This window comes from Parus major, chromosome 2 (genome assembly GCF_001522545.3).
Source record: "Parus major isolate Abel chromosome 2, Parus_major1.1, whole genome shotgun sequence".
In the NCBI taxonomy this organism is placed as follows: domain Eukaryota; kingdom Metazoa; phylum Chordata; class Aves; order Passeriformes; family Paridae; genus Parus; species Parus major.
In genome coordinates this window covers 37,646,228-37,673,987 of record NC_031769.1, presented here as the reverse complement: position 1 = coordinate 37,673,987, position 27,760 = coordinate 37,646,228, and the positions used below count along the sequence as shown (strand labels likewise).

The following is a 27,760-nucleotide window of genomic DNA, read 5'->3' as shown; positions in this document are numbered from 1 at the left end:
AACTGAAGTGAAATTCTTTCTGTCAGACCAGGCTGACTAAAAGATGTGATACCCCCTATTCAAATGAACATCAACATATACATGTACAATCACACATGTACACCCACAGATATACACACACATCCTCCCACAAGAGACATCTGTGCATAGCTAGATCCCAAAGAAGGAGCTTTGGGGTATTGAATGGGATAGAGAAAGAGAGAGAGATAGAGAGCTTTCCTCTGTTAAAGCCAAAGGGTGAACTGTATGAATCCATTAAGGATGAAAGGAGGATAGTTAGCAGGAAAAAGAAATCTCAAAGGTATTTCTAAAAAAGGTTGAGAGGGTCATTAAGCCACTGAAAAAAATGTAAGGTTATTTTCTTGGCAGGTTATCTAAGCATTTTTATTCATTTCTACTCTGAACAGGGCACAGCTTTGTCTTTTTTCCAGTCCCCTACACTACAAGGGATGTGCTGTATTTTTGGGCTGAAGTGAAACCTCACCTTGTGACCTAGATTGAAGCCTCAGCAGCATCTGGCCTTTAGCAGAAAGTGAGCTCATCACCACATCTATGCCTCTCTTTGTGTGTTCCACACCTTCCTTCTGTCTGTCATCTCATAAAACCAAAGTGACGCTGAGGATGCCGCCGAGAGGAGAACAGTATTGGTGCAGCCCGCCTGCCTTGCTGACTCAGCCAACGAGGTGCTCAGCTCATTTCTGCAGTGCTACAGCAGCTTCCTCACAGTGGAGGCAAGGAAATACTTTTAATTGATTAGAGCCTCCCAGAAAGCCAAAGCTAATTTGTCAGTTCTCAGATGAACTGTTCTAAAAATCTTGTTTTCTGGTTGTAGGGCTAAGTCGGAGCTAGGCTGGGCTGGCCCTCCATCACTCCTACTCAAGCTGAACTGGTCACACAGAGGTAAACTTTTTAGGGGAAGAACAACTCCCTCCTCTGCATGAGTGTGCTGCAATTGTGAGTGAAGCCAAATGCCACTGATTATAAGGAAAGCAGAGCTGAAAAGGTCAGTGACCCCTGGCTCAAAAAATTTGGAGTCCAGTTTCAAGGCATGTGACAAAGTTGAAATACTGAAACAGACTGACTTCAAAGGGGAAAAATTAATAGTGTGAGAGCAAATTATACCACATGTGATGGTGAACAGTAATTTAATTTGATTATGCTTATAGTTTAACTTTGGAAAGACACTGAGAGGTAAGGACAGACGAAAAGAAAACTATGGATCTGCAGGGGAAAGGCTTGTTAGTGCAGACTGGAAGGCAAACCTGATGACAGTGATGTGTTGCTATACAAAACCTGAAATGTGATTGGATCACACAGGAGAATTAATGTGAAAGATGGAGATAAAACTTTAAAATCTTAATATTGTTGGAGGCTACAAAGGTGAAAAACAGAAGGAATACCTAAAAGGGAAAATTTGGATAGATGTTTTTCTTTGTTAAACAAAACCTGAATGAAAGAATGATTCACTTTCTTTTATGTAATAAAGGCAAAGCAGATTAACTATTTAGAAGAGCAAATGAAAATTACTTTGTACATTTGTTAAAAAGAAAAACCAAATTATAGGTCAAAATTGCATATCTTTACTTGTACCAGTATGGTCTCTGTTGTTTATTTAATTAATGTTTTCCAACATGCAACAGAATGCCCAGTGATCAGAACAGGCATCAACAGTGTTTATAGAAGCTATCTGGATCCCTCAGAAAATATGAAGAACTTTGTATAATACAAATCAAACAGTGGCTACACCATGAATAGATTTTAATGATGGTAGCAAAAATAAAAGACCCATGTCCAAAATCCATTTTCAGTGTATTTTTCTTATTTAAAAAATTATTTTACCCTCCTCAAGATCCATGTGTGACATACACATGCATGATAATGAAGTGCACAACACCTGAGAACAGGTAAGGAAAAGGGATCTTTCTGCAGATTTTAACACTGTTGAGATTAGGCCCCTCAACAGTGACTATGTTTTGTGACGTGGGAATTTGCCTTTGGAATCCCAGGCTGGATCAAGTAATTGCATCTGGGAAATATAGTTTCTGTCTCTTCCCAGGATTTCTGTGGTCACATTTTTGGAAGATCAATTTTGACAGTACTTGTTTAAATATTTCCTTACTTCACAGTGAATGAGGGATGAAAATGGTCCACAGAAATCTCAGGAGTAATTTATGAATTCAATCATAGTGAAAAATGTGAATTAGACCCTTTCTGCTATGTTCTTACAGGGAGGTAATCTTGCCAACACTGAGGATACATTTTATGTCTTTCTCAGTACATTTCACAGTCTTGTACCTTATCCCTAGGTTTTTAAGACGATAGAGCCATAAGGAGTTAGAAAAATCAGAATATAATTACAAAGAAATCGAAAATGCTCTATGCCTACAACCCTATAATCCGTGTCTCTGAGCACAGCACAAAATATCACAAATCTTGTGGTGAAGTAGAAGAGATGCCAACACCCAGTGACACAGATAGCACTGTACCCTGAGGCCATGTGTTACGTTCCATCTACTCAGTACCTTTCTTTTGCCAGAAATCAGCTTGGGGAGAACACATTTAACTACCCTTTCCCAGCTGCAATGCTGACTGGCAGCAGCTACCTTATGATAAGCAATGGTCTTCCCATGCTGCTTTATTCAAGGGATTTCCCTAACTATTTCACCTATGCACGAGTTTCATAAGGTCTGGAAAATAGGTGTAATGAAATAGCAACAGTTTGCGAGGTCATACAGCAGGACTGAAAATAGGGGTCATTTAGAGCTGTGACTAAAGTGAATAAAGTGAGAATCCACGTGTATAACACATGCTTATGACACAGTTATATCTGACATGAGTCCCCCGCGCACACACACTCATTGCTTTCTTACAGATGACAATTTCCCTCGTCATAAATACTGGCTCTTTAGTAATACAATATGGCATCATCAATTCTCTTGTCCTTTATCAAGCAGTACATTTTCATATGATTTATATGCACACATTTCTTACAGTGACAACTGGCATCAAGATAAAGGCAGACAATAAAATCTATTACGAAGCAGGACAAGAACCACCTCTTCGCTTGACATTTCATTAATAAGCAATGCACAGCTGCATTACTCATATCTCAAAATAACACAGTTGCTGAGCACAACTGAGTGCAGATTGAAAAAGACTTTACCTTGTGGTGAAAAAGCAAACTGGACCTTCAACTTCTGTTTTAAAAGAGTGTCTATTGTATATCCTCCCTCAAGACTCAACAGACTCAACAGAGAATGACAAAAGACCTCCCTGTAAACTGGCTTTCAGAGCTAGTTCTTAGGTACTACTCCTCTTGAAAAGAACTTCAAGCTCTATTTTATATGCCATAAAGCCATTTTATCCCCTAAATAACATAATTTTAACTTTTTTGGGGGACTGAACGTAACCCTTGCATGGCAGCTATTGTAAACAGACTAAGCCCAAGAAAGAAGTAAATAAATAGAGCTTGTTAAAACAGACCTTGTACAGACCATGGGCTGGGCTGGGGGGAGGCAGGAAGAACAGGACAGGGGGAAGAACAGAACAGGACTGGCTCGGCGTGCCCAGAGCTTTAACTAACTGAAGGAGACATTTTAAAGTTTCAAATTCTTTCTTCACTGTGTAACAGCTGCCTAAATCCGAAACTGTGCTGTCAGCAAGGTGTACAACTCCTCCAACACCTCTCAATGACATCAAGGCTTCTCTAAACTGGAGCACTAAAAGTGGGAAACAAACTGGCTCTAATACTGCTTCACTCACCCATCTTTAAGTTACTGGCTGGGAAAGTCCAATTTACAGAATGGTGAGTGCTTTGCATTCCCATCTCTCATTTGTTTCACAAAACTTTTCTTGATAATATCAATGTTACTACTACTACTGTAAACATTACCACTGTGGTATTATAATTCTCTATATAAGCACTTATATTTTAATAATCTACTCAAAGTAATTGAATAGGAATTGGCTTCTTTCTCTTTTAATGCAATATCCTTTGATTATGGACCAACATGGCAGACCCATCCTTTCATAAATGGGTCAGAAACAGGGTAAATATTTTTGATCTCACAGTTCCTTCCATGGGGATCATCCAGACACACTCCCCAGAGTGGCAAGGTGAACAATGCACCTCTTTTTATTTTGTTTCATGGAAGACAGCCCCTTCAATTTATTTGATTATATTAACAGCTCTGCGGGATAAATTTTTCCGGTTTCTGGTCCTATAAGTGAACATGTGTGTTAAGATCTGCACTCAGTCCTCTAGGAAAGGTCTTCCAAGCATCTTGTACCTGACATTGGTAATACCCTCTCTCTGTAGGCCAGAGGATGCATTTTGGGAGGATCTTTGCCTTTTTCATAAATACATTAAGCAGGTGGTTTGCAACGATCCTGTGATCAAGCAATAAAGTCCCATTCTAACATCCTCCTCAGCAATTATTTCTACTGCTTACAGATGATGTATTGCCACATTCCACCCATTTCTGTTTGTGCAGTCTTCCTAACCACTAGATTTTTAATGTTTGACATTTCAAGTTGATCACGGTAACGATCTGTCACCTTCATGTTATTCGTACAGTTCTCTGTTTCTGGCTGGTATCATTATAGACAGCATCATAAAAAGAATCTCTAAGGATTTCTGTAAATCTCTGTCACTCCAGTTTCTTGATTTTGGTGCCATATTTCCACATTCTTCCAGAAAACTGATGTAAAGCAATTACTTATAATATCTTGCACCTGCAGATATTATATGGGGTAGTGAAATAAGTGCATATTTTTGTCCAGACAGCCATACAAGCCTGGTAAATTATATGGTCAACAGGAAAGATTAAGTATCTTCAGCTACTTATAAAGGGTGCAATTCAGTTATAAGCACTTTTATGTTAGAAACAAATCCAGATTTAACAAACAGCCCCTGGAAATCATGCAACCTTTTTCTAAATAAATCCATATCCATTCACCTATACCAGCATCATGCAAGAAAATTTTAGCCAGTTATATAAATTCTTTCTATCAAAAGAGTCAAGTTTAAAAATTCAATATTGCTTTGAAAGTTTTATGTTTCATCCTAAAATGATATACCAACAAACACATTAAAAAAAATCAGGAGGAAAAGACTCCTATCAGACTTTGAATATCCTTCTACTAACCTTGGGTGGTTTAAAGGGATAGTCCGGTGAAAAGGTTATGTCAAGGAAGAAAACTCCACCTTCATATACAGACCCTGGAGGCCCCAGTATAGTTGACCTCCATTCATAAATGTTGTCTCCTTTGGGTCCAGCACTAAAATAGAAAACAAAAATATAACATAATAACCACATACAATCAAGGATATACTGCAGCAATTATACTCTACCAGTAGTACCCCTGGTTTTGTTGTAACACCAGAAACTAAAATTGGGTATCACGTACATTAAGTTAGTCCCCAATAGAACATGCATCTGTTGTCCTAAGCTCTGTCAGAGAAGTGATATATTCAGCCAGGAAGAAGTATTAAAATCACATCATAAATTATTCAAATAAGCACAGAAAAATTCCCAACTGTCTTATCTCAAATATTTTAGTGGGCAGATGTGAAGTATTTACAGTGCAAGGAGATAGAGACTTTGCTGAGATGTCTTGTCACTGTCTTGCTTCACAAGCCATCCTATTTTCACCTACCTCCCCATCCACCTACCTCCTCAGTCAGTAGCAATGTAATTACACACATTACACAGACTGTACTAAGCAGGGTACACCCAACCTTGCAGCTGCACTTGTTCCTAACCTAAGGTCTCCAGTTACGACCACAGAAGGCTGCCTTTTTTTTTTTCCCTCTCTTAAAAATAATATAAACAGGAACTGGCTTATGTTAATTATGTTAAAACCAACAGGAAGTGTTGGATTATCTTAATTCAAAGTCCTTGGTTAAAAACACAGTACTGAAATACTATTTAAAATGTACAAAATGTAATCCTGTATGAAACAAGAAAAATCTCTCCTTCGTATGGTGAATTCCTGAAAAAGATGAAATAAAATACTAACTAATAAAAGTTCTTGGACATGGCTCTTCTAAAAGCCAACACAGTCTCCTTTCATACAATATAATGCCTGCCCATACAAATATGTATTTTACTCAGGATGGCCTCTTAAAGCATATGTTGACTTTTTTCTGTTCACAGCCTGCTGATTACAGTCACTGATACAGGACCTGAATTTTAATTAGGATCAATTGTAATGGTGACTTCCAGATATCTGATTAATATAGTTCAGAGGAAGGCAGTGCTGGTAGATAGCTCAAAAAAGTGATGTGGTATTGTCTTAAGGCATTTCTTGTGAAACAATTCTTGTTATGTTTGCAGTGAAGGTTTCTGCAGCGTACAGGGGTTTGTGGAATCACTCTGTGTGTAGAACAGCTGAAAGCTCTTGGCTGTGCTCCATGCCTCACAATGTACCCAAGGCATACAATTATTATATGACATCATGTCATGTTCACTGCTCAACTATTCGTTTTGTTCACTGCAAGTTAATAAAACCTGCTTTCACCTGCAATTCCTTGGGCTCCCTTCATTAAAACTTCTGACTGCACGATTCCCTGACTACAGCTGCACAACTTAGTCCTGTGCAGAGCACTTCATTAGTCATGGTACCTACATCCATTTTCTACAATGGCTATTAATGCTTCTTGGCTTTCTAAACTACCTCGCCTTCTCAACAATAATGAGTTACAGAGACCATAACATTATGGAACATTCATTTTCTTTCAGCCATAGTAACAAAACTAGCAATTGTTTTAAAGATAAAATCTGGCTTTTTAAGTGGCACAATAGCAGAAGTGTTGCCATCCATATTTCACAGTGTCGATAATACATCAGGTTGCTAGCTGCCAAACAAATTTAATTTACCCAGTTCTCAGTTTGCATTAACCTTTGAATAATAAAGCACAGCTGAGACTGCTGTAAGAAACAAACCAGAGAATGAATAATTAAAACCACCTCCACTGCCTTTAGAAAGACCAATCCTGAGTCAACAGGGAAGGTTTAATTGTGACTGAACTAGGCATTAAGGGTCTAATTGAACTCTTTATAAGCCCAAACAAATGCAGTCCCACATCAGTGGTATGGTATACAATGTTCAGAGAAAATGAAACTCCTAAAAAAAAAAAAAAGGCAATTATTTCAAATAGAAAAGACAAGAAGCAGGGCAAGGCAAGTCCGAATCTTACACCAAAAAAGTCCGTAATATGTGAAAGGAATCCCTTCTCATTTTCTGCAGGAAAATGTTCTAACACTTAAAGAAGCAATTCCTCAGTCGATGCCAGCAGGTTAAAATGGAAGTGATATAAATGTCATTTGCAGAGAAATGGTTGGAAGTAAGTAACAAAAGCTAGCCCTAGCTCTTTCAAAACTTATTTAGTCAGGAGGTTGGGCCCTTTCTGGATTTGAGTGAGGCTCACTTTTTTGATCAGAACTCGCTCTGATATTGGCAATTTCATACTGTATATTATTTTTATTTGTTTTGCCTATTTATTTAATTGCATTAACATTTGAAATGAGCAGTCATTAATTAGAATAGTTGGAAAATGCTCCATCTGCCAGTTGAACTGTTTCGGCACGTCCAGCTACAAGCCCAGCCTGATCACATTCTGAGGATGCTGATTACCATTAATTGAAGGTTTTCTTTGCAAATGAGAGATGAAGCTTTATTAAGTATTATTATTAATTTGAAGAATAGCTTAAATTGTATGGAGTGTGGGAAGACTGCTGTTATTGAGGCTGCCTGTTTGAGTGCTTGCTGGCAGCAGGGCTGCTCAGCCATGTGAAATACCAGCCCATGTGCACAGGCAACAGCTGGTATTAAGGGCAACAGCATGCACAAGCATCACGGTTTTTCATTTGTGCATTAATAACACAAAAAGTTTGACAGGTGTATCATCTTTGTTTTCCTTCTTTCTTAATTGTTAAGCCTTTTATTTATCCACATTACTGGCAACCCCACAGGCTTCACCAGAGAAAATTCCCACATGTGCAAGACCTCAGCCAGAGCCTTATTCTATAAGGTTTAAAATGCAAGAGGATTTAATTACCCTTCTCTCTACATGGATATCTGCCCAACACACTGAAGCCCAAATGTTTTACATTCAGTATGATTTATATTCCAGCTCTATTAAAGTCACTGGCAACCGAAGCACAGATCTCAAGAAAGTGCACCAAACAGCTCAGTGCCTGAAGTTCTGTGATCTCTGGAAAGCCAGATTCAGATGTGCACCCTCCCTCTCAGCAAAAGGCAGGCTAAATCTGTCCTGAACTCAGCTGACCTGCGGCCAGAGCACACACGTGCTGCCTGTGACAAACCTACTGCTACAGCAGTCAGCTCCAAGGGAGAGAGAGATAGCGGTGGCTGGGCAGCTCCAGGAGGAAGTAGATGAGCTATAAGGTGGTTAGGAGGACAGGTCTGCTGTCAGAGCAGCAGTGCAGCCTCCCACTGTGAGCAGAGATGCTGACATCCCAGGGACTCTGCAGGGTGGGGCAACCAAGGACCCAGCAGAGAGGTCATAGTGTGGCTCTGGAACTGGTGTTCCCTACGTTTCCAGTGTTACCTCCCAGGTGGGATATGTAACACAGAACCAAGGAGGTGCAGCTGAGCCCCTGGAGACTTGAAGTTATTAATGGCTTGCCAAGAGCCAGCTGTCTCTGCTGCTACTATTCCCCTACAGCTGATGAGACCCTCCACAGAATACTGTATTTCACCTCTGCGGAGGTTTGCTCAGTGGAAGAGCTGGAATAGGTGGACATGGAGCCAGTTTTCTTCCAGAATGACATCCATATGAGTGCATGAAATTCAGGACAAAGGAGTGAAAACACAGAAAACGTGTTTTTCTTCTTTTTATTTCCCTCTCCTTTGCCTCTCCTGTATTTCAGTTCTGCCTTGGTTTCCCACAGATACTTGCAGGTGAAATGTATGGACATCAGTTACAGTTAATAGCAAAACACTTTAAATTCTACCAGAACTGAATTAACTTTGCTTTAAATATGCTCACCACATGGAGTATTTTCCATTCCCTCTATATGTTTTAGGCAGGCAGCCACTTGAAAGTAGTGCTGCTAAAAACTGCTTGTCCAGTGCAATGCATTATAAACACCTAGCTTTCCCTGCATTTAAAACATCCTAAAATATTAAATGCAAAAAAATGTATTAGGAGAGTTGTGTGAAAACAACAGGATCCATGAGTTACACCAGATGTAAATCTATCTGGAGAAGTTATTAAAGTGCAGTTGATTTTTAGCTGTCATTTGTATACAAATGTACTTAATTTCCAGAGAATGATTTAAATAAGTGAAAATACAGAAGGTCAAAAAAATAAGAATGTCTACCTTGATTATCTAGTAGTCATACAGAACAGATTAGTCAAAAAAACAAAAGTTATCATCTTTAATCTACCTTACATTTTTTGATGAGGGGGTCATGCCCTTTCCCAGTGTCTATGACTAGAGGTAGCATGAACTCGTAGTGTATTTCTGGTAAGGTGGAAAATGAAGACTGTTTCAGTGTCTTTCCTTCTGTTCTTGGGCTCTGAAACCTTCTGGAATGCACCATTAAAGTGGATACTCTTTAACATGAGGGAAAGGCAAGCCTGCAGCACAAAACAGGTAGGATTTTAACTTCAGGGGTTTTCTAGATCTGATACATGAACAACGCATGGCAGGGAACTGATCAGGCCAAATAAAATAGGACAGCACATTGGTTGGAGGCCTTCCTATTCCTCAGGACTCAGAAAGAAATGGAAAGATTCTTGTGGAGTGTGTGAGTTTTTAACAGTGAGGAATAAAGCAGAACCAGGATATCATCCTGATGCCCATGAACTCACTTTCCATGGAATTGTTTATGGCAATTTACTCCTATTATTGCAGTATGTAATCTGCATTGCCTGGGCACGCAGAAACACACATCAGAACCAGGGCGCACTCCGTGGAGGATGCAGTCCCTTTCAACTAATTTCTGTAACTTACAACAGTTGGAGAAAGAAGGACACATTCAAGGCTCTTTCTCTTCCTTGTCTTTCACTGTGCAGAGCCTTGGCTCCAATGTTTAGGAGTTTTCCCCTCTGAGGAGAGAAGCTCATGAAAGAATGATCTCCATTTCTAAGTATTACAACAGTTTCTTGCAATCCCATTTCTTGCACATCTAACAGATACGCAGGAGCAGATCCTGCCTCTAGCTGCTTTCTGCCAATGCTTCTGGGAAGCCACTTGCCTAGAGGGCAAAGTGGGTACAAAAGTATCAGAAGATTGGCAAAATAATTTCAGAGCACAGCTGGTGTGGGGAGAGAAGATGGATGTGGCAAACCAGAAGACTGCAGATTAAGCTTTCAACGAGATACATCTCTTGAGAAGCAGATCTGAAGCTTCATTAAAATAAACTCAGAATATCCTCTGCTCTCTGTTTTGAACATGATGCCAATAAATGAAACTTGTTATAAGCAAAAGTGTTGCTTTGGTCTGCACCACAGCTCAAGACTGACCCTGTGCTTGGGAACAACCATGAGATGAGCAGTGGGAAAGAGATGTGCAGGGGAAGTGGTTGCTGGATCATCTCAATCTGGGAAGAAGCAAATCAGCGGCAGCTATGCTGATACCTCACCAGGTGATTCACACCCACCTCCACAACCCACCCAGCCCTATTCACCAAAAAACAAAAAAGTGCCATACAGAAGCAGTGGCACCACAGTCCAGTAAGCCACTGCCATCTTTCTGTAACTTTGGAATGGATGCAGACAGTATTAGGATACAGATGCTGCCCGCAGTACAGGTTATCTGCTCAATTTCTTCTGCCCAATACTCTCTCCTCCTCTGCCGTCTGGAAGCCCATCTGACCCACCACCTCTAGAGCTTCTTACTCCCTTGTAACTGGCTATTATTCTTTGTAGTGCATGTATTTTCTAGTTTCTCCCCCACCCTCTCTCTGTATGGTGACAATTCATTGCTCCTTCATTATGGTGGATCCTTCCTCACTTCAGGCACATGCAGATCCCACTCCTCCTAACCCTGCTTCTTTTTCCCTCCTCAAAGGCCATCAACACATCCTGCTATTTTTTCACCTTTTTCCAGAAGTGAAGAGTGGGGTGAAAAATGGTACAGCAGTGTTTATTATTACAGTACAGTAATTTTGTTTCCTTCCTTCCCTGGAAAATGAAGAGCAAGCAGAGTGGGAACTGCAGCAACAGTGGTGTAGGGAAGGGAAAGGGAGTCACAGCTGCCTACCCAGATGCTACAGTGATGTCAGGAGGTACTTTGGTAAATGTAGATAATAAACAGTTGCCACAGCAGCCAAAAGAATACACTTCTACAAAACAAAAACAAAGAGATAGCAGCGAGCACTGAGACTGCCTGTGGTAATGGGCACTGTTGTGTGGTTAATAATACCTCTGCTATGAATAAAATTAGCAGGCTGGTCTCCAGGCAGTAAAATCAAAGAACAATTAAAGAATAAACCCTTCCAGTATTAGAGATAAATGCTTACTTGGGCTATAATACTGATGACTTAAATTTTCCTCAAGAAATAAAGCCCCCACTTCTAGAATACATAGTATTTTTTTTAATATCCTCTTTTCCCCCTGAAAATCTGATGAAAATTTCCAAAATCTTCCTTTTCTATTAATCAATTAAATAATTTATTAAAACTATCATCATCGCAATTCCTTTATTTAGATGGTGCAAAGAAGTGCCATGATTAAAATGTTGGAAGATGCTCATTGTTCTTACCAGCTATAATCTAGACCAAATGTAGGAACTTTTCAGCATTAAATCTGAGGCTCAAGAGACTCTAAGTAGTCCAAGTAAATTAACCCATTACTCTAAGTAAATGGCAATACATATTCTATGAAAATATATATTTTCATATATTTATATAAAATATGAACATTTTAAAAGAGTTGTTCATTTTACTTGAAATACACTCAACAGTTAGTGAAAAATCCTGCCTTACCATGATGTAACAACACTTGAATTTGGGTCTATGCTAGAGCCAGTATTTTTGGTCATCCTACAGTATAAATGGGCATTTATGTCTTACATATGTTGGAATATCGGTATTATTAGATGAGGTAAGTATGGTTTTTGAGTAGGTATCTTTCATTAGACTTAATTATTTATAATGGAAACAGAGGTTGAAGTGATTGAGCCACTTGCCACTCAGAAAGGCTATGGCAGAGAGAGACACATCAGACAAATCACTTACACCACTTCATTCCCATTGCGGTGAGAGAATTCAGCTGAAAATTTTGAATCAGACTTTCTTCCAGTTCTTTCAGTTTTCTGTTTGAGACCGTCTTTCATTAGGGAACATTTTTGTTTTTGTTTTTAAAGTACTTTTAGGCAAGCAGCAAGGGAAGGAGGATATTATGACATTTTCCCAAAGTCAGGCTGCAATTCTTTCAGTGGTTATATCCTGCTCTTATTATGTGCTTTATATTGAAGCCACTTACTGTTTTCATGTACACTTTGGAATCAATATGTTTGTGGTATACTTGACTGGAAAAACATATAGGAAAAGTTATCCCAGTGAGCTGCCAAAGGAACAATAATATATTACAGGGTATTGCTTGACATTGCTTCTTATGCTTATTGAGACCACTGGAATTCAGCATGGTACAGCATTTTTTAATTGCCAGTCATCTGTAATTTTAGCAAGGTATTTCTAGAGGTTTTTTTTATCATCCAAAGTGAGATGCAGTTTAACTTTAGGGCTTTCTGTCTCTTTCTTTCTTGCAGCAAACCTGCAGCACACCGGGTCAATGTGCCCAAAGTCTGTATGAAGCAAATCCTTTTACTTGTAATAAATTTTATCTGCCCTCCTGTCCCAGGAGCCATTAAAAATTATTGGCTGAAGCTGTGAAGCTGTGTTGTCTTTAAAATTAGTAAGCTTGGGCCACAGTATTAATATCAAATAGATTAAGACCAAAGGAAGTATCACTTAGTTGATTTTGTTATTTGCTTCTAAATAATATTGCTAAAAATTATTAGAAGTATCCCAGTGCTTTAGCAGACTGGTATTATTCAAAAAGTACTTTGATGCTTTTATTCTCCAAAGCCCTGTCCTCAGAGCATTCCTGAGATAGAAACCATCATGAAGAGAACTGCTTCTTAATGCACAAAATAGTTATTTATATTATACTATCTACAGCAATTTATTCACTGCAAACACCATTACACAGTGTATGATCACAGCATGCTGAGTATTCACAATGAGATTTTAAAAATGGCAATTTTGTTAAGTATTCTCTGCTTTGTTCAGCTGAAGAAAATTACATAAAACCCTTCACAGAAGGCTTGCCTTGCTCAGAGTAGGAAACAATCATTTGCCTCCTATTACATACCCATGGGCTCAATTCCCTTTTGCCACATCTTTTGTTTCTTTTCCTTTTAAAGTAATACCAGTATCTGAAGTTCCAGCTCTTTTAAACTACCAAAAATTGACTGTGTAGTTTTAAAAAGATAAAATATTTTTAAGCCTCATTTGTCTCTATGGGAAATTATATCAAGAATAATTTGTAGCCCTATTTTAGTAAAAGAGAAAACCACAAGTAACTAGGAATAAAAAACACTACAGAAGAATGAATAGGCTGTCCTGGGACCTTCTAACATGACCTCCAATCTTGCAAGTTGTCAAGTGATATTGTTTCCATGCTACTCCTAATTTGCTTTTCCTTGATTTTTTTCTTTCCTGGGATTGTAATTTATTTTTCAAAACAGAACTACTTTTTAATTTCACAACATTTCCCTTTGCTGACAACAGTTGTAATTTACCATTATCTCTTCTCTACGTTAATCAGAATCCATGACATGCAACAGTGGGGTGGCACCACCAGGCACTGTATTTTTAAATTTTAAATCTAATTTAAAAGGATGAGGTGACTAAGAGCAGACAGATAACACAAAAACCCCAGAGCAGCTCGAAGATTTAAGAGGTGTAGTAGGGAAGAAAGCATTCTTTAAAACAGCATTGACTTTTTAGTTTCTGTGGAAACCTTGCCAGGCAATGCAGGAGGGAGAGGTAGACAGGACTAAAGCAGACCAGCTCAAACATACTAGAAAGACTTCTCATGAATGGGTAGAGCACACTGAAAGCTTTGGATTTGAAATGCATTTGATATGTTGATTTGATCACTAATAAAAAAATGATGGCAAATTCTCGCTTTTTATCAGAAATGATGAAAAATGACAAAAAAGCCACACATGATGTATTAGTGATGAATGGATCAACTGAACTTCAACTAACATGTCCTTCACTTTGAGATAATGGACTGCTGATTTCATGTCAGAAATGTTTTTAAGTTGTATCCAAAAAAAGATTTTTACACTACTGTACTTTAAAAAATATTAGTGTAAAAATACTCTGCAGTAGTCAGACATTTCAGCAACTGAGAATTATTTAGACAGGATTATTTCTAATATATGGACACCCACACCTTCTGATTATTATGAATGCTACAAGCAAGGCAGTATATTGTTCAATGTCTGCATATTTTCTCTTCCTCAGAAAGCTGGTCTTGTAGCTGGCCCACTCGTCACTGAATCTTTCCCCAGCTCACAAATGATCCATCCTATGGCCTCCAAAGAAGTTTGATTTGTTTAAGACTGTAATCTTTAAGAGTCCTTAGGCAGTTGTCTAAATAAGAGCCTAGAAATTCTGAAACCTTATGTGACAAGATAATTTTGCAACTTTTTATTCTGAAGGGCCCGACTCAGAGATTTCCTTTTGTGACACTTTATAGAGACTTTAGTTTTTACACATAAGCTGCTTGTAAAACTGTTCCAAATTTATCTCAAGCATACAATATAGCTGTGTAACCCACAAGTCTGCTTGTGTCCATTTTGTAAACAGAGGAACAGGCTTGGATACAGGCCCTTCATTTCAGTGGGAGATTCACACATGCTTACACGTGAAATGCTTGCTTACACAAGGAAACAATTCTTTATTATGGCACAGATTAACTAACATGATGTTAAACACATTATAAAACAAGTCATTTCCTCCAGAGTAAACAAGCCTATAAAGCCAACAGGCACAGAAAAAGGAAATTTGATTCTGAAATCCATATACTTCAAAAGCAGATTCCTTTTATTTAGTCAATTTAGTTGAGAGGCTGTCTCATTTCTCCAGATCTCTGGTAAACAGAAGAAAACACACTTCGAAATTACTGGCAAATGGACACGTTTTCACAACCTTTTCCCCTTAATTTGAAATTATTCTCTTACTTCAAATATGGAGACCAGCCACAGGTCCAAGGTGAAAGCAAGCTTGAAATGTCTCAACCCTTGCTTGAGACTGATTTCCCCCACTGCAGCCCACACTCTGACTTGTCAGAAGAAACCACCATTTATAGGCAATTTTCTTAGCAGTGTCCGAGGTATGAACTTTACACCACTTGAATGACCAGCCAAAATGAATGGGGACGTGCCAGAGTCAGATTGGGACCCAGGAATGTGGCTCCTTCTTAGACTGCAGAATATTGCTGAGACTTTTTAATGTCTCTGGGGTGAGGGGACTTATCTGCATACATGACAGGTTAAAACAGAAAATTAAATATAAAGGAATTTCTTGTATTTTCATCAGTGTAATTTTGTCCTAGGATCTTTTGGGAGAGTCTTTAGGTTAGGAAGGGGCTAATGTAGGAAGTCTTCTGAAATGGCTGGAATCCTCTCAAAATCAGACCTGGAGCTACCAAGTGTTGCTACAATAGTCCCAAAAATGGTTATGCCACAGACTTCACTGTAAGACCAGGATTGTTCCAATGTGTTTTTCAGTAAAGGGGAGCTCACCTGGGGCAACTGAGGCTACATTCTTCTCAGTACACACACCTCCACAGCGCCCCATGGATCAGAATTTCTGATTAGAAAACTGTTCCTACAAATGGCTTTGTTTCATCCCTGCCTGTATTTAAAAGCAGGATTGAAAAATACTAAGTGGTTCTGAGAAGAATGATGGCAAAATTGGTTTAAGAAAAGGACACTTGCTTGTCATATAAAGGTCATGACAAAACAGTATGGCTGGAAGGAGAAGTCCTCTGCCTGTATTCTCAGGACAGGAAGGCAAACACCCAGTGGGCAGGTACCTGCTGGTAAAAGCAGTCTTCACCTTAGAGCTGGAGTTGAGGAACTCAGAGCTCTGTAAAATTCCTCTCAAGATTTCAGGTGCCAATTGCACTACTTTCAGGGCCTCACACATGATCTACATGAGAAATGACACCTTAGCTAATGATGAATCCACATAATTAGTAAGAGGGAACCAGCATGCTAATCTGTAAGTCATAATCAAAGACTCTGTTAAAGAAGAACTAAACATCACACTCTTAAGGCAGGTTTTTTTTATAACCACTGTGTATGTTCCCTACATCAAGATAAAATACCAGCAACAGTTGAAATTGCCATTTTAATTTCCTTGGCAACAACAACTTGGAATCCTTACTCACACAGACAGTTTTTGCATAATAAAAATTACATTTGTATTGTTTTCTTTCCCCTTTTCAGTTCCAGCTCATCTCTTTGGCTCAGCTGCTGGTGATACCTGCTCTCATCATTGTTTATTTACTCACAGTATTACTGGCTGTCTGCACTAAGTGACAAGCAGCTGGTCTTTGAGTCAGAGCTACCACGAAGAGGAGAACCGTGGGACACTACACTAGTCATGCAGAAATTCCCAATGCAAAAATAACATGTGGCTTAACCTATGAATGCCAGAGCTGCATTACTTATCTTTATCATGTGCTACTGCTTATCTCTATTGTCCTAATCATGCTTGCTTAAATCTTGTGCATTCAAAGAAAACAGCTGGAGCAAATGGCTGTGAGCTACACAAGTGTTCATCCTGAGGTCTCTGGTTCAGTCCTGGCCTAGATGGCTCCTGCCCGTGCTGTTTGTACTTGGAGACTCTTTGCTGGTCTGCCTCTAATGAATAGTTCTGTTACAAATCTCTCAGACAAACACACTGAGTCCTAAGATTATCACTGCTGATTCCAGCCTTGCTGGCAATGGATGGAGGGGGAAACACTCTGGCTGCATGTGCCAGGTCTTGGTGGAGGCCCTGAGAAGCCACAGGAACACATGCCAGACAGCTGCCTGTTTTTACTGGCTGCTCACCCATTAATTAGGGGTGTATCTCTACTAATTGCTGTAACAATTGGTCAGGTACTCTTCACAAACACCATACTTGGTGTAAAAGCTTTAACACAAAAATGCCCTGGTCTCTGTTTTCTAATGCAAAGGGAAGGCATGGTGGAGAAAATTCAAGCCATATTACTGTTTAAATAACTTGGATATGATCAAAGTTACCACTGGTTCACCTGTACTGCTTGTGATAATTTAGTAGGAACCCAGCTGCCTGAGAAAGACTTGAAATTTACCACTTTACGTATTAAGAGGAAAAAGTGTTCCTCTGTCAGATCATACTGAATCACAACAATGTGCATATGTATTCTTGTCACAGTTTCTGCACTTTTACTGGTTTTGATGCCTTCAAAATAATCTTTTTTAAAATTAATGTACTTGCCAATTGTACATTCTGGAAGGGAGAGCAGCTGTTTCCTCACAACTGTATGCATAGCCTTTTGAAGAAAATTTTGTTTATTAATAGTAATCTGTTTTTCATAGCTTTGCAATTTCTTAGATAATAGGGTAAAACACAATCTTCCTTTCATGTTCTCTGCGTAGTGAAGAGACAGATGCAATTGCAACAGACTACTTATGCTGAGGGCAAAACTTAGTACTGCTTAATGTGACTTAATGACTAAAAAATGTGTATCATTTATAGATGACATCTAGTACTCTGCTAAGTTGTTATTATTATGGTCAATGAGTATTCTTCCCTGCTGGTTAGTAAAAGGCTTGGAATTAAATCTGTTTTTATTTTACTTGTTCAAGCAGACACACTGAAAGCAACTGAGCTACCCACATAAGAAATGCAAATGGGATTTAGTCTTTATTCCCAATCTTTTTCTAAACAGAAGCTCACATATAACAATATACATATTAACTTGAAACACAGAACTGAGAGAAAGGGGAAAAAAAAACCACCTCAGGACTGAAGAAAGGCTATTTTACAGCTACATAGACATGTAAACACCTCCAGGAACTTTGCTTAATAAGGCCAGCTACTTTCAGCTATCACTTCACCGCCCATGACAATCTTTGCATGAAAACATTTCTTTCTCCCCCAGGCAACACTATCAAGTTAGTGCAGTTCCCTCGAAATACATAAATGCTGTATTTAAAATTAAATGTATAGCATATGGAGGACTGGAGCTGTGCTCTGGAAAGCAACCCCTCACCCACCCAAAGGCACTCGGGTACACAGACATACATCCCTCCGTGAAACGTGGTAAATGTGACTGGGAAAATGTCAGAATACGGAAATTTCCTGTAGATTTTAACTCTCATCAAGACACACTCTGGTGTAAAAGCCACCACAGGGTCCACAGCTGATCTTGAATAACCTCAGAACATGATGTACACAAGGAAGAAGTCAACTCAGCAGTGTTTAATACATGAGCACTCTTCCCCTTATGGAATACATTACTCGGCTTTTCCTAATGATACTGAATTGATTTACATGTTAATTCACCAAACTAGGTTCATCCAATCCCGAAACAGAGAAGCTGTGAGGGACACACAGCTTTCCTGGGAAATAAAGGCTCAGTTCTGTGTACTCAGGTGTAGATCTGGGTTTCAGTGATACCAGGGATAAAACTCTCACTGACTTCAATACAGTTCACAAAAGAGAACATTTACAAACCACTTATAAGAACATAAAATGTGCATGATGTAGTGCCTGAAATTATAAAATCACCTATTTTTAATGAATCCTGTGGAAAAAAAGAGTCTTCTGTGTATAATTGTACATTCAAATTTATGTTGACCTACTTTAAATTGTTTTCAGTTTACCATGTTAGGAAAAATATTCTAAAACTGTAACCTCAGGTGATCAAAAAACCCACACCCCAAACCTTCAAAATCAAAAGGCAGGGTATAGTGGTTTGGTCCCTGAAACCAACAAGCTTTGATCAAGATTTTTTTTGTTGCAGCAGTATTTCAGAATCATATGAAAATATGAACCACACTTGTCGGCTGACTTCCATTCCCATCACTTTAGAGGGAGTCTGTGTTTGTGCAGAATGATTTAAATACAATTCTCTGACATTCAGAACTGAAATGTCTGTTCCTGTGTGAAATAAGAGAACTCATTAACTTGAGAAGTCTATTAACTTGTTTAACAAATATAGATGTATTACATTTTTGGTGTACATTTCTTCATAAACTAATACTACCTATTTAAAGAATATTTATATTTTCATTTGCATTTTTGCACTTTCAAATAATTTTATCATTGATGGGGATTATTATTGGGTTCAGGACTCAAATCTTACTACAATATAAAAAAATGAAACACTTTTACATGAATACTTTTCTGCAGAGGTAAAAGGTCAAACAGAGTAACACTAGGCAGGAGAAAATGAATTAGTAAACTGAAGGAAAGATAATCAGTCTGGTTTCAAGGTTAACTTCCTGTTCTTTATTGCAGTAAGGTTTTTTCTTTCCTTCTTTTTTTTTAACTTCTAAGAGCATTCCAATTCCATGTTCCAGCTTGCTGCGCTATTGCAGCAGAAACTACACAAATAGACAAAAATGTCTAAGAATCACACCACCTTACAGAAACCCACCCTTGCCCTTCAGTCACTCCCTCTGAAAAAATACAGAGCAAAGAAATACCCTTTCTGTTGAAAATCAGGAAACTGAGGTCCTGGCAAATTGGCAGGTAAAGTATATTTATCTTCCCCAAAAACAAAACTGTGTGGATAAGAGGTGCTCCCAAATGTGAGCAGCCAGCTGCCTCCCCGGATGTGACTGTAAATACTGTGTTCAAATACAGAATCATATTTACAAATAGAAATTACACACAGCATGTCCTTCAGAATCTCTCTGCCATTGTCTGCAGGTTTTTGTGGTAAAGAAACTAGCATAAACAGTGGGTAGCAAAAGTGGTTTAAAAATAATTTTACTTTTTGCAAATGAAGCAGTATTAGCAACAGCCACTGCTCCTGAGTTGAGAGTGCTGTCCTATTTTGTTCCTTACTTTGACTTCATAAACCAAATAAATATATTTTTCTTCACAGATTGAGGAAAATCTGCAAATATAAACTTTTTTTTTTTACTTTGCAACCTTTGGAGAGCTTATCTAAGATGTTCCTACACCTCATTGTATTAATAACTTTATGACTGAAGTAGCATATATTTAAAAAAAAATGACAGGAGAGATTTAATATGGCAAGTGCCTCAAATACAATTTAAATTTATGTTTTTCAGCTTAGGCAAATTAGGATTCCCCAACAACTTTACTTAAAAGTTTTGTATTGACATATCTCAAAAACATCATGTCCTTTTTTTCATCCCTTTTCATCTCTGTTTTCCTATAAAAGCCTCAAGTATTTTTCATTTGTCAGCTATAAAACATTATAGTTATTCATTACATATGGCCTTGGCATACTTGTTATAGCTACCTAGAGTACATTTCAATACCAGAATACATTTCTCAGTTTAATACACTACTAATGAATCAAATAAAATCCAAGTGGTTTGGGGCTTCAGCTGACACTAACTTATTACCCCTGTAATCACATCATGAGCAGAAGTGGCTCTGTACCTTTTGCACCTGCAGTGAAACTCACCATAATGTTCTTGCTCTGTGGTTTACAATTACTTCCAAGTCTCAAAAAATGTATTTTACATGTACATTGGAAATTATTTTTTCAGGGGAGGTCGTGTTATACTAGCCACCACAGATGCCCAAAAATCAACACCCCAAAAAAATGCACATTCAAATATACATCCACAATTATTTTTCTGGCATTTTGAAGACAGTAGTTTGCTTCATTAAAATATTTCACACCAGTCCTCCTTGCCAGAGACCGACCCAGAACCAGAAACTCCTGACTGAGGATTGGGGGTGGGCAGCCGTTCCCTTGCCAAATATATTTTCAAATCCTTTAACAACCCACACCTAAGACATTCTTCATTCATTCAGTAACATTTCTTACACAGGCACATGGAAGGGAAAAGAGAAAGGTTCGGAGCAATGCCTAGTCCTTTGCTGTGGGCTTCCCATACAAAGAAAAAGACCTGGACTCGAGGGGTGAAGGAATAGTTTAATGAAGCTGTTTCTCTGCAGTCACACATAGCAGAGCTGGCAGTCACTGCTCTACGATAGTTAAAACTTAATAATATGTTTCTAAGGGGTGATGCCAATGCAAATATTCACAGTACTATAAAGGAGTCATTAATTATCTTCATGTCATTACCAAATGTTAGGACCTAGTACTAAAAATACATATGGAGGTGAACAACAGTATTTTGTGCACATGAAGCTACTTAAGGACATAAGATGCTCGCTACCCACGCTTCCAAGAAGCAGCTTACTGTTTCTGACAGTAAAGTGAAGAGTTATATTCTGAGAATTGAAATAAATTTCTTTTATAGCATTATTTTTCAGCCAATACACTACCAGAAGGCATTAATAAGGAAGGCTTATTTAGTTCTCAATTACCCAAGGATGGTGTATTTCAGAAGAGCCTTAAGAGTTTTGTTGTGGATTTTCAGGGGTATTTTTGCTTTCTGTGGTTATGGAGCATGTGATAAGTACCCACAGCAGGCACAGAATACAAGACTTGTTATCAGCTCAGAGAAACATAATCAGGTTTTCATCTGTCCAGCAGAAGTTGGAAACCAGGATTTCTTGTGTTGAACATTTGTACCTGCTGTACCACATGACAGTGGGAACCAGGTTTTAGAGCCTGGGGTGAAGAGACCCAAGCTTAGTGTGCTGTTGTAATTGGCTCTTTTTAACTACAGAAGTAGGTTCAGCCTCACTTCAATACATCCTGCATGGAAAGGAAAATGAGAAAACTGACTGTGGTACCTCTAATGAGAAGCATACTTCAGCACATACTCAGATTCACTGTTTATAAGGAATCTATTTACTTTAAGATAGGCAAGCAAAATCTCTGTCAATGGGCAGAATAAACACTATTAGAGTGGAGCCATTTGTAACATACTTTAATTGGCAATTTTCCCTTGATGACTAATATACCATCCTTCATATGAGGATTCTGCCGCTCTGTGATTTTCTGTCCCTGTATTAAGAGATATGAAAACCAATGCACAAAATACATTCTCTTAATAACACAGCTTAGAATAATGCATCCATTATCACAGGGATCACACTTCTTTTCTATAACCAGATGAATGCAACCAGAGCAAGAAAGTAAGGTAAAACACCACCAAAAAAAAATCAGTGTATTTGCCTTGGAACAGATGGCAACATGAAATTACATTTAATTTGATTATTTTTATTTTAAGAAGGCTTTTATTTTAATTTGTTCTTCTTCCTCAAATTGGGCAGTATCTGCCCCCCTCAAGTACAAGGTCTGTACTGGGACCAATATGATTTGGTATCCTCAGCGATGCCACGGAGGGTGAAATTGAGTGCAGCCTCAGCAGGTCTGTGGATGGCTGAAGGGGTGCAGCTGGTATGTTTTGAGGGAAGGGAAGCCATCCAGAGGGATCTTGACAGGCTCCTTGACAGGCAATGGTTTTAAACGGAAAGAGGGTAGATATAGACTGGATATAAGGAAGAATGCTTCTTAAGAGGTGATGAGAATACCTTGTACAGGTTGTTCAGAGAAGCTGCTGATGCCCCATCCCTGAAGTATTCAAGTCATGGCTGGATGGGGCACTGAGCAACCTCATCTGACCAAAGATAGCCTTGACCATGCACCCATTTGGACTAGATGATCTTTAAAGGTCCCTTTCAACCCAAACTATTCTGTGGTTCTATGAGCTGTATCATATTGTATCATATCTATGGTGTTGTATCATATCAACAAATACACTGGACAATCATAATACATCATACTCTATTGAGAACACACACATTTCTATGATTTCATTTCCACTAGAATAAATACCTACATTTCTTTATGTTCCCCAGCATGTTCTTACCAGGAAATATACTCTATCAAGAGTTTCTCAGTACCAACTAGAGCTGCTTGTAGCAGAATGAAAAAACGCCCCCCTCTTCCAACACATGCATACATACAAAAACTCTCATAAATTAATGGGACAAACAGTGTCATGATACAATTCAGTGCTGTACTGGCTTACTGAGGATTAAACTTGGCTGAGGAAGATCATTAGGAAAACAAAAGGCTACAGAAATAATTTTTTTTGAATCATGGAAGTAGATTGTAGAAGCTCACAATGAAGTAAAAATTAAATAGCTGAATAGAGATAATTAGACAAAACTCTGTCCCAAGATCAGCACCATCAGAATGTGATCCAATGTAAAGAAACACACACTCTAAGAGAAAAAAAGACCAAGATAAAAATTCTCCCTGGTTCAACGCAAAAGATGTTTTCCCCTTAGAGAAAACTGCATAAAAAGCTTTCTCTCTTCAGAAGAGGCAACAGAATGGAAGGGAATGAAAAGAGGCAGGTAAAAGCTCTGCATTTCCAAACATTATTCAAGGTTAGAAAATGAAAATGTTTCATTACAAGGAAAAAGACAAATCTGATCAAAGTCAGTCAACTCGCTTATTTATATCTCAGCAAACACCTTGGGTCTGCATTTTGTCAATCTGTAGAAAGCAAAAGATTTTTCTGACCTCATAAATTGGCAAGAAATGGCTTGTGCACTGATCTATTCAGCTCAGCAGACACTTGGCACCATTTATCCTGGCTCTCACAAAATCAAATACATCTACGGTAAGGGTGATTGCTACAGAGTTTCTAAAAGTCAGGAGAAAAAAAAAAGCCTCCTTTAAGCCACTGCTATGACACAGTGGTGTTGTGCTTACCCTGGTCTAGCTGCCTGACACAGCTGAAGACAGTTCCACTGGACACACCGAGGGTCTCAGCCCTGGACACAGCAGAGATGGGTTACAGCGAGGCAGGACTTTTTAAAAATTGTCAGCAATGCCATACTAAAATATTATGGGGAGATGACACCTTGTTTACTGCCTGGAAGTTTCACTCAGCTTCCCAATCATTTGGTGTGCAGATGGCACCACCAAAATTTTCAATACAGTGATGCACTGGCATAGAAACACCTAAAGAGAACATGTCTAAAAGTACAGGAGGAACTGATTTTGATCTGTTAGCATATATTCACATTTCCCTTCTTCAGGAATAGCTTACTATATGAATAGGAAATAAAGAGTTTATTCATTAGGTTAAATGAGATTTTACAGTATCACATTCATTCACTCACCTAAGTATGAATGCTGGCAAGGTCTATGTATGGATTATATACTTGGACTAGACTGCAGACAGTATTTACTATTTATTAAATTATGTTGGCTTCTTTAAAAATAAAAACCTTTTCTAAAATTTTAGTTCTAAGGTTTAAAACTGTGCAGTCTCTCTCCCATAATGGGACTGGGTCACGCACTGATCCTGAAGCAAACACGTGGCTATGGAGAGAGCTTCTCCCACATATTGCTTCCAAAATCAGTACAACTATTTTGTATCTTCCATATGCATTACCTCTTCAGAGCACATCTAACCTCAGACTCCTTTTAACTTGGTTTTCTGTATCCTGATGTTTTCCTTTAAATAAATATTAGCACGGTCAATTGGCTCCACTACATTACTGCAGCCTCTGGAGTGAGCAGGACCGGCCACTGAGCACATGCTGTGACAGCTACCCTTTTAAGCAAAAATAAAAGGCTGTCAGAAAAGATACACCTGGTTTTTATTTAAGATTTCAAATTACCTCTTCAATGGTTTCTGCTTGCTGACAAGCAAATGCATGACCTAGGAATCAGCAGCTAGAATTACCTATTTGCTGAAAGTGTGTATTTGCTGACTTAATGTGTTTATCATTTATCACATACACAGAGGAGTTGACAAATACAATCTTCTTGTCTTTAGTAATTTTGTGGAGCAAGAAATAACTCAGTTCATTCTTCTTCCTTACTTTACTTGTTCCTAACTATGGTACTGTGCCAAAAAACAGCTCACAGCTATTTCCCTTCTCCAACATACAAAGTCATAGTACAATTTCCAGCTGGCAAATAAAATGCAACATTGATTAGGAATGCAATATATTTGAAACATTTGACCTTTAAAGCACAAAAATCTTGCATTTGAAATATAGTTTGTCACATATCCACAAAGCCATATCAAATCAGGAAACACATGTTAAAGCTGATTAATGATGACTTTGCAGTTTCATAGTTTTTGTATATGTATGTGATAGTCCTAACTTTGTGAAAAGAACACCGCAAAATTCTTGATTTACAAGTATGTTCTACTTTGAAACCTCTTATGGAATTATGTCATATATATATACCAATTATGTTTAACTAAGATCTTAGACTGTACCTTCAAACTGATGTAGTGCATCAAAGAAAACAATTGAGAGCTTGACACTGAAATACACTCTAAATCTTTCCAGCTTCATGCTATCAATAATTGTTGTGTCATCAACATCAAACTCTGAATTTCCTTTGTATTATTTAGAAACTCATCCCACGACAAACTCTGGAACAACCTTGAAATTCCTTTCCCATGTCGAAACAAACTCATTTGTGGGCTCAGATGTTCTCTATTGGGTGTCTAACAATGAGAAGCACAAAGATCCCAAACCACTACATATGAGAAACCTTTAGTTATGTACCATTCCGTGACTTAAATTCAACTGATTTCCTCATTCTGCATAAATGTGTACTCAAATTCTATCCCTATGGGGAGGAAGACCCCATATTCAGACAGTACGTTTCAGAGGTTACTACTGGGTGGAGTTAGCTCTACCCAGGACCTTCTGCATGGTTCTTGGGGGAAAAACAAAGGTGTGAAAAAGGGGAAGGCCCACAGATGTGCACAGTTTTTCAGTTCTTCAGTTCTTTCCCTTATATATATCCTATATATATATATATATATATATATTTCATATATTTCATATATATAGGATATATATGAAATTATGGCTATGATGGTAAAAAATAAAGCAGAATAAAATTCTTAGTACAAAGCCTATTATGCCAACAATAGGCTGAATATTTTTCCCACTGAGCACAGGAAAGTTGGTAGTAGAGGTTAACTGTACGATATTTGGAACATATTCTGGGAATTAGATTCTCCTCTTAGAGAATAAAAGCATTTACTTTTCATCCCAATCCTGCTTTAACAAGACTGGAAAGAACTTTGTACTGATTCTAATAAAAAAACAAGCTCCTTCCAAATCTATTTTTGCATTTTGTTTAGTTGAAGGCATAAAACCACTCGCCAGTAGAGGGGGTATAGCTCTGCCGTTTCTCGTGCTAGAAGGGGCTGTCACAATATGAAGGCGAGGACAATATCAAGAAGAAGAGGTTGTGCAAATTTACATGCCTTTAGAAAGAGGAGCTGCAGTGGGAGAAGGGCTCCTGGAATGCACCAGGAAAAAGCAATAGCAAAAGAAATATTAATTTCAAGCTTCTATCATTTTAATATAAGCCAACCAAAAGACAGAAAACATCACGAGTACCTACAACTGATTTCAGACTGAAAACCTCTTCTGCTAAGTATTGTAGCTCAACAGTGTAAATAGCCTACTTATTTTGAATACAGAAATTCTGTGTGTCAAAAAATTCCAGGAATAGACCCAAGCATCATGTAATTCAATGAGTTTCAGCATTACAGCAAAATAAGATGTTGATGTATTCTCCTTGAGAAATCATGGGCAAAGAACTTAATACCATTATGTGAATCCAATCTAGTTGAACTGGAACACTTGCACGACACTTTGCTATGTCCCCGTTGGTAACAGCAAGCCCTGGTGAGGAAAATTCCCTCCTAAAAAAGGGAACACACCCAAGGTCAGGCAGGAGATGTGTTTTTATGCTGCAGAATTCCTGGCTGCCACCAAACTAACTGCAACTAGCAAAAGGGAAATTTTTCAGATTTCCAAAAATATGCCTGAAGAATGCTGACAAATATATGAGCTGTCACTGACAGGCAAGCTCAGGCTCAAACTACCAAGAGGTCTGGGATTTTGAGTAACTATATTAGACATTTTTACATGAAGACCTCACAAATACCTTTGAGGCCAAGGTGTGGCTGCCCAGAACTTCCAAAATTAGACTCTCAGGTCATGATTCAAGAAACCTCTTCAACAAGTTCTCAATTACCAACCTAAATGCACATGTGTTATTCTGAGCTTCAAAGTGGGAATCCAGAACTGGCAGCACCCAATGCAGGAAACCCTTTGTGAATTTTCTCCAGCCCAGTAAGTGAAGCACGCCTTGCAGAGCCTCCCCAGAAGGATCCTGGTCAGGTATGAATTCTGCTGAAGCTTTGTAACACTTCAGAGAAATACTCATCTTTTCCTCAGACTTCGGCTGTACAGTAGTTTAAAATGAAAGAACAACCTTCTGGGATGTCCTAGAAAGTTAAAAGGCTTTGTTACAGACCAGAACAATTCATGTTTAAAAAGTGAAATACCCTGATGCTACATGTCAAACTATTCCTATACTTTAAAAGTGAAATAAATTCCAGAATTGAGTCTTACAGTCCATGGCCTCAAATGGATTTAAGGGGTGTAATTCAGGACAGCATTAGCTCTGTTGTCACCACTCAATTTGAATAGCTAAAACCAGTATGACATGAGCAACCAATAAAACAGCACATCTGCTCTATTCATGTTAATGTAAGGGGCTTTATACACCTGAATTTTGTGCAATACAGGCATCAATCAG

At 38.4% G+C, this 27,760-nt stretch overlaps 1 protein-coding gene across 3 annotated transcripts in view; it reads right to left on the bottom strand.

Annotated features, from left to right (window-relative positions):
• The window catches only part of LOC107200946 (ubiquitin-conjugating enzyme E2 E2), a 202,188-nt gene that overhangs the window by 31,238 nt on the left and 143,190 nt on the right, over positions 1–27,760 (bottom strand). For all 3 annotated transcript variants that reach the window (XM_015620071.3, XM_015620070.3, XM_015620072.3), the window contains exon 4: positions 5,148–5,280. In XM_015620071.3, the coding sequence (XP_015475557.1) occupies positions 5,148–5,280 (133 nt within the window). The remainder of the gene's footprint in view (positions 1–5,147; positions 5,281–27,760) is intronic.